The 8,341-nt window shown below is 40.4% G+C and overlaps 1 protein-coding gene across 1 annotated transcript; it reads right to left on the reverse strand.

The window, feature by feature from the left end:
• Positions 1-381: 381 nt before the first annotated feature.
• tyr (tyrosinase) lies at positions 382-7,314 on the reverse strand. Its single transcript, XM_082180057.1, has 5 exons — positions 6,425-7,314; positions 3,014-3,230; positions 2,793-2,940; positions 1,426-1,607; positions 382-1,057 (listed from the first exon to the last, which is right to left on the reverse strand). Exons 1-5 carry the CDS (start codon positions 7,259-7,261, stop codon positions 819-821), a joined length of 1,623 nt encoding a protein of 540 aa, XP_082036183.1. The 5' UTR covers positions 7,262-7,314; the 3' UTR covers positions 382-818.
• Between the last annotated feature and the right edge of the window lie 1,027 nt (positions 7,315-8,341).

Consider the following 8,341-nt stretch of genomic DNA (forward strand, 5'->3'; position numbering starts at 1 on the left):
TTAATGTAATAAGGCAGTGTTATTAAAGGTGCATCGTGTAATATTTAGGAGGATCTGTTGACAGAAATGCAATATCATATACATAACTATGTTTTCAGTGGTGTATAAAGACATTAAATAATGAACCGTTATGTTTTTATTACCTTAGAACGAGCCATTTCTGTCTACACACACCGCGGGTACACTTACATCGACATGTTTCTACAGTGGCCCTGAGCGGACAAATGTGTTTGGTCACTATGTTGTTCTTTGTGATAAGAAGCTTCAGCTAAAATCAGCAAATAAAACACTGACACAATGACGAACAACTAACAATAATATTCGCAATAACATATTGTTTTACTGAATAATTAAGTAAACCTAATTTTTTAATTAACGACGACATCACTTCCTGTCGGCCACCATAACTTTTGTTGGGTGCAATTCGCAACCTCACCACTAGATGCCGTTAAAAATCACACACTGCACCTTTAAAAGACCAAACTCAGTAAACACCTTATTAATAAATCATACTATGTACAAAAATTCAGATGAGCCCAGAATATGAACACAACGCGTTAATTACATGTTAAGCATTTTCCTCCTGTAGAAAACCGTTTAACGTGTAATTAAATGCGTTGCGTTCCTATTCTGGGCTCATCTGAATTTTTGTACATAGTATGATTTATTAATAAGGTGTTTACTGAGTTTGGTCTTTTAATAACACTGTCGTTTTTTTCCCGTTTAGCGTTTTTCCCGTTAAGCGTTGTAGAATGTCCCCAGTTGTGTGTGTTTTCTCCGTCGCTACAGCGTGTCTGTCCTCGCTAACACACTCAGGTTCACAGTGTGGTCTGGTATGAAGCTGAACCCTCCTCTTCGCTGCTGTTCAGGAGCGGCTGTCTCTCCCCGTATCCCGACGCCTTTCGCCTCTTTGTCCGTCTGCGACACGACACACCGATGATCGTAGCGATGATTCCCGCCACGACGGCCCCCAGGATCCCTGATGCCAGCAGCCAGCCCCAGATCTGCTGAGCTTGCTGAAGATACGGCGTCACAAACTCCTGCATGAACCTCTGACCTGCGACAGATTGAAGCGGATGAACACGAGGCTAACGGAGGTACCTGGATTTATGCTAATTAGAGCTGGGATCAAATATCCATTTCTTGATCAACCGATATCGATTCTAAAATCCCAAGAATCAATCTTTTAGTCCATCTCTGCTGTGTTTTCAGTTTTATTTATATATAATATGAGTAACTTGTTAGACTAGTCTAAGTGGTTTATGCGACCACCATGTTGAGAAAAATTGACATGTACCTAAAATGTATCCAAATGAATCGATATCAAATCTAATTGAATTGTAATCAAATTTCAAACTTGTGAATCGAAATCGAATCGAATGGTGAAATGTGTGTTAATGCCTAGCCCTAACACTAATAACTCACTTGGGTCCAGTAAATATGCATATTCATATCCCAGGGCTTTAGTGGACAGGAAGTAATCTCCGTTTCTGTAGAGAGGGATGAAGGGGACCATGAAGTATCCGTCGTTGTGTCCGATCGGGGCGTTGGCGGTCGGGTAGTGTGTGCGGGGGGGCTGGTGTCTCCTCAGCCATTGCTCAAAGATGCTGAAACACAGGAGAACAACAGATTCAATCAGAACATCAACGGGAAACATCGTCCAGATGTGGAGGACTATCATATTTGTGCTCATCATACCTGCAAATTCAGCACCTTTCGGTGTAATATATTTATATATATATTCTTTGAACAAATCATGCAGCACTGAACTGTAAATAGTTATTTAGATAGATGTAAATAGTTATGTAAATAGAAACAAACTGTTATTTGTTTTACCAGAATGACATTTGACCATCAGAGAATTGTGAACATTCAAATATGTTGTAAATTATTGAAATATAATTTAAAATCTGAAGGGCACTTCAAATAAATGTATTTGAGGTTAAAGGAGTTCAGCTGACAAAAAAAAACGTTTGTGAATCCCTGAATTAATATTTATGCTATTTACAAGTTTTATGATATGAGGCATCATTCAGGACTATTGCACAGTTTTATGGGTGAGTGATGCGTCAAAATACCATTGAAATGGCTACACATCATGTGTGTGTGTGCGTGTCTGTGAGTGTGTGTGTGTGTGTGTGTGTGTGTGTGTGTGTGTGTTTGTGTGTGTATGTGAGTGTACGTGTATGTGTATGTTTGCAAGTGTGTGTTTGTGTATGCAAGTGTGTGAGTGTACATGTTTGTGCGTTTATGCGAGTGTGCATGTGTGAGTGTTTGTGTGTTTATGCGAGTGTGCATGTGTGAGTGTTTGTGTGTTTATGCGAGTGTGCATGTGTGAGTGTTTGTGTGTGCGTGTGTCTGTGTGTGTGTGTGTGCGCGAGTGTGTACGTGTATCCGAGTGTGTGAGTGTGTGTTTGTGTGTGTATGCGAGTGTGTGAGTTTACGTGTTTGTGTGTGTATGCGAGTGTGTGAGTGTACGTGTTTGTGTGAGTGTTTGTGTGTGTGTTGTGTGTGTTTATATGCAAGTGTGTGAGTTTACGTGTTTGTGTGTGTATGCGAGTGTGTGTGTATGCGAGTGTGTGTGTGTGTGTGTATGCGAGTGTGTGTGTATGCGAGTGTGTGTGTATGCAAGTGTGTGTGTATGCAAGTGTGTGTATGCAAGTGTGTGTGTATGCAAGTGTGTGTGTATGCAAGTGTGTGAGTGGACATGTTTGTGTGTTTGTGTGTTTGTGTGTGTGTGTGTGTGTGTGTGTGTGTGTGTGTGTGTGTGTGTGTGTGTGCATGCATTTTACCTATCAATAAAGGCATGATGTAAAATAAAAATGGGGTCGTTGGCGGAGCCCTGCACTGAAGACATGGACCCGTTCATGAAGACGTGTAGAGAGTTGTGCATCAAACTCTGGCCTGTGACTGCCAACCCCGTCTCAGGACTCGCGAAACCTGCACAGGGGAGACGTGTTCAGTGTGTACAGCCTGATGTGTTCATCTCTTCACACACTCCAAACACACTCACCCTCCAGCGTGTTCCTGAAGCTCATGTTGGCCCGTCGGTCCATCTCTCCCGTCTCGTACTGCGTCAGGCTCAGGACCGACTCCACGTCAGCGGAGCTGGGCAGCCGCGGGACACGGGTGCGGTCGTGGTTACCAGGGTTACGGAGCAACGGTCCCTCTGGCGACCCGTCACACAAAACCTCACGAAGGTTGTAGTCTTCGGGCTGAGAACAGATCACCTGCACAGGTGAAGTGGACACTTATTAAAGGGATCCTTCACCGCTGGAAAGATGAATGTGTATTTAAATTGGGTCATTTATGTTGTAGAAATGTGAAATTATTTTAGAAGTTGGTGCCTTCTAGACCGTTACAAAAGCCAGAAAATGTATTTTTGGCTCATGTGGAAGAAAGACAACAACTCCCAGAATGCACTTGCTTCGCTGCCCTACGAGGACACTCCCACGCCACGCCTACCGGTTACAGAGGGCAGTGTCGGAAGAAATGATACATCTAGGCTACTAGTCGACTCGAAACTGAGAAGACGCCGTTTTATCGTGAGATCCCCCTATGGGCGGGTTGAACACATGTGGAACGAGCTCCTCCTACTGGCTGGAGTCTCTCGCCTCTGGACAACAAATCCTCCGATGACGCTAAATGACGATTTTTGCGTCATCTGAGTTTTTTTTCCAGACACACAATACAGAAATCTCTCGTCTCAGGGGGACATGAGGGAGGGAAGCACGGTCATCCGAAAATACCACCGGGTTTCTACTGATACAAAGCTTAATGCTAATCGGTGACGTATCCCTTTAAACACCAGTAGACCGAAACTATAAGGGTTCAGTGTGTGAATCTCAGGAACATGATTGGACCATATTTTACCCGAAAATCAAAAGAAGTAATACTTTTTATTCAACAAGGATGCGTTAAATTGATCAAAAGTGACAGTAAAGATGTTTAAAATGTTACAAAAGATTGTATTTCAAATAAATATTGTTCGTTTGAACTTTCATCAAAGTTTTACAACTGTGTTCAACACTGATAATAATCAGAAATGTTTCTTGAGCAGCAAATCATCATATTATACTGATTTCTGAAGGATCATGTGACGCTGAAGATGATGCTGAAAATTCAGCTTTGATCACAGGAATAAATTACATTTGAACATATATTCAAATAGAAAACCGTTATTTTAAATTGTAATAATATTTCACTGTTTTACTGTATTTCTGATCAGATAAATGAAGCCTTGGTGAGCAGAAGAGAAAAAAAAAGTTTTAAAACAATAAATAATGCAAATAAATATAATGAAAACATTATTTAGTAAATAAAAAATGTAATGAATAAAAATTTGACTATAAGGATTTGTTTCGCTGTGACATTATTTTCATGATAATTAAGATTTTTGTCATCATTACAATAATGCAAATCAAACCAGTGCCTATTTTACTGTAAAAGCATGGAGTTGTGAATGTGTTTGAAAGCCTGTGGTTTTCCCGAAGGTCATGAGGGTCACCTGGTCATCTCGATGACTAATACGTCTCGTTTCTCCAATGTTAATTGGATGGCGTTTCACCTCCTGCTGGTCAAAGAGGCGTACGAACGCCTACGCTCACAGAAGAAGAGGAGCGAGAGAGAGCTGGAGGAAACACCAGGACGAGGAATCTGACCCTTTCTGAAGAAAACATGAGGGTTTTCTCCTGCAAAAATCACTGCCATGATACTAGTGGATTATGGGTGTTTGCCAGGAGCCACTAAAAGCCTGACAGAAGCCTTTAAGGCTCTATAAAGAAGCTTTGGCTGTTGTGAGCGGGTCAGTACTGGGGTTAATGGATGTTTTAGGGGCCAGACACACTCGTGACCCACTACACCCGAACTTCACCATCAGGCGTTTCACAGCGCTGCGCTCGAGGCGGCGTCACACAATCACACCTTTATAAACACACAAGGGAATGTGTGACGTCAGAACCGCTCTATATGGGTTCACTAAACTAAACTTATACGACCAAAGCCCAGTCACATGAGTAATGAGCTCTTTTCAGCGAATCACACTCTCTCTTTTGTTCCTATAGACCTGCACTGAACTATGTGGAGGATGTTAAAAGAAAAGAAAATTAAATAAATTGGATATATTTTAAAATCCCTTACTGATCAGATTTAATGTATTTGGCTTTTTATTTGTTCATTACGCTACATTCTTTATAAACTGACAAAACAAGTATTGTATCATTTGCAAATGTACTCCAAAAATCATTGCAATATTTTTTTTATTGAAAAAAGATTTATTTTCAGTTGAGATTTATCCATTTATATAAAAAAATATATTTTAATAAATGTTTTTATTTTAATTGTTTTTTTTTATTATTTTTAATCAGCATGCCACAATTTGAATGGAATTATAAATTCTGTAGTGTTTTTCCCGATGTAATTCATCATATCTGAGTACATTTCCTATAATACAATGTAAGAAAGAACTTACTCATGATTAATAGAGGGATAAGTTGAACAAAATGTATTTAATCTATTAATTTATTCAATTATTTATAAGGAAGCATGAAAAAAGGAATTTTTAACCTGAATGCATTTACTAAACTATATATGGGTAATTATGTAATAATGGGTAATTTTTATGTAAAAATGTCACACAAAAAAAATCTTTTATTTTTTATTATCATTTTAGTTAAAATATTGTATTTTTGGTTTATTTATTTACATTTTTTCACTGTTCACTTCACTTTTCACAATCCTGAAATGGGACTATATTAATATTACAGACTATTATCTAGCCTCATTTATATAATTTCCCCTTGTCTGAATGTAATGCTTTCACCACGTTCACTCGTTTGCCCGAGAGCTACTATAAAAACATGATGATTTGGGGATTTTAGTTTAGTTTTGTGTCTGCAAGAGAAAACATTTAATTGTGTAATTGGGTTTTCCCATTCCAATTGAATAAAACAAACATTACTAGAGGGATAAATGACTAAACTGTATTCTTGAGTGAGAATGTGAAGTGAATTTGTTTCATGTTTACATGTAAATATTATGTAGATTTTTCAAAACTTGCATCTTGGAACCTATTTCAAAGTTTGTGTTCTCGAGCCACTGAACACTGTTGTCATGCATATGAACGTCCAGAACGCATCAAAAGTTTTTTTGTTTTCAGGTTAAACGGTGTCGTGTAAGTGGCAACTAAGTTAATAACTAATGATCTTTGCAATGGAAGTGAATCAATCAAAACTTTAGCTGGACAATAACTTTATTCTAGAGCTGCTGTAAAGCCAAATCAATCTCTGTTACTGTCATTTCCTATTATCTCTGTAAAGCTGCTTGAAACAATCTATATTGTTAAAAGCGCTAAATAAATGAAGGTGACTTGACTTGACTTTAGGGCTGTGCAATGATTAATCGTGATTAATTGACGTGACTTTACCTTCCAGGAGGAGAACACCGAGGACGGGCTGATCAGGTTTGGGTTGAGAGGACTGCGCCCCCCCATCAGCTCATCCACACACACCTGACAGTCCTGCGCGTCACGCCAGTCCCAGTACGGGATGGTGAAGTTAAAGTCCCCGGTCAGCTTGCGGATCTCATGCTCCCAGAACAGCAGGTACACCCGGTGCCAGGGCAGGAACGCGGCAGACTCGTGCGCGAAATCAATATCGGCCCACACGTTCCCGGGACCCCCGAGCAGCGCGTCACGGGACACGTAATAATGCATCCACACGAACAAATCGTAGACGCTGATGTCTGCAAACATGGGGGTCGAACCGTTGTTCATCTGCACGTACGTGCCCGTCGCGATCATGTAATCGGGGCTGATCGTGTTCTTCGCCAGGTTTAGGTACGAGATGAACCTCTGCCTTTCGGACACGGACAACTGGAAGATGTTCCTGCGGATGGACTCCCGTCTTTCCCCGCAATTCCCACCGAAGTAACCGAACTTGCACTCGCCGCAGTCGAAGCCCATGTAGTTCCCGGCGCACCGGCAGGTTTGGTTGTAAAACACCAGAGGCCAGCGCTCACGGTCGTCCACGTCTGAATGAGGGAACTGAGGCCCGTTGGGGACATCGGACACGGTGACGTCCTGGCAGAAGCCTCGACCCGAAAGGGATCCGCACACCGAACCATCGCCCGCCCAAACCGGACAGCAGCGCTTGCTCTGCAGGACGTCCCGTGAAGTGCAAGGCCGAGGAAACTGCTGGAGAGACTGACCGAAGAACTGAATGAAGAAGAACACGAGCAGAGCGAAAGACATGATGAGCTTCATAAAGAGAGTGAGACGCGTTAGACACGGAGATCTTCATCCAGCTCTCTTTCTCTTTACACACTCCCTCCTTCACACACACACACACACACACAGCGTATCACATGCTAGGGATGAAAGCCGTGACCCCCGCTCGCGTTTAGTCTCGGGACTCTGTGGAATGCTTGCGCTCGAGTCGAGCGTGAGATCAGTTCATTTACAGTTCGGGAAGGAACTCCTTTCATGAAAGATCATTCATTTTAATTCAATTACCAGGCGAAATGAGCAAAGTCAACACAGTTTGTAAGGGTTTGCCTTCGCGTTTACGCCAACAACCTGTTGCTGTGTGATTGAGTTGGAAATATAATTGTCATATAAACTACTATTCAAAAGTTTGTGGTCAGTAAGATTTGAAGTCTCTTCTGCTCACCAAGGCTTCATTCATCCGATCAAAATACAGTAAAAACTGAGAAATATTATTACAATTTAAAATAACGGTTTCCATGTGAATATATTGTAAAATGTAATTTATTCCTGTGATCAAAGTTTAATTTCCAGCATCATTACTCCAGTCTTCAGTGTCGCATGATCCTTCAGAAATCAGTATAATATGATGATTTGATGCTCAAGAAACATTTCTGATTATTATCAATGTTGACAACAGTTGTGCTGATCATATTTTTGTGGAAAACGTGATGCTTTCTTTTTCAGGATTGAAGCATGGAAAGTTCAAACGAACACCATTTATTTGAACTTGAAATGATAAATGTCTTTACTGACACTCTTGATTAATTGAATGCATCCTTGCTTTAAGTCTTACTGAGCACAAACTTTTGAACAGCAGTTTATTGGTTGCAAATGCATTGATTTTTTTTTGTTTATTTTTTTTGTTTGTTTCATGGCCACATCCATATTTAGTTCTTTATGCAAAAGCACATTTATTTAATGGTAATTCAGTGGTATGGACTGATTACCATATTAATGTACCATGGTCTTTGTTTGTTGGTTTTATTAGACATTTTTTTTATCTTAAGCGGCTTACAAATTTGAACTCAATTTAATTTTATATTGCGCTTCTGAAAAAACATATTAAAAAAACATATT

Source organism: Leuciscus leuciscus (assembly GCF_965113295.1).
Source record: "Leuciscus leuciscus genome assembly, chromosome: 9".
Taxonomy (NCBI): Eukaryota; Metazoa; Chordata; class Actinopteri; order Cypriniformes; family Leuciscidae; genus Leuciscus; species Leuciscus leuciscus.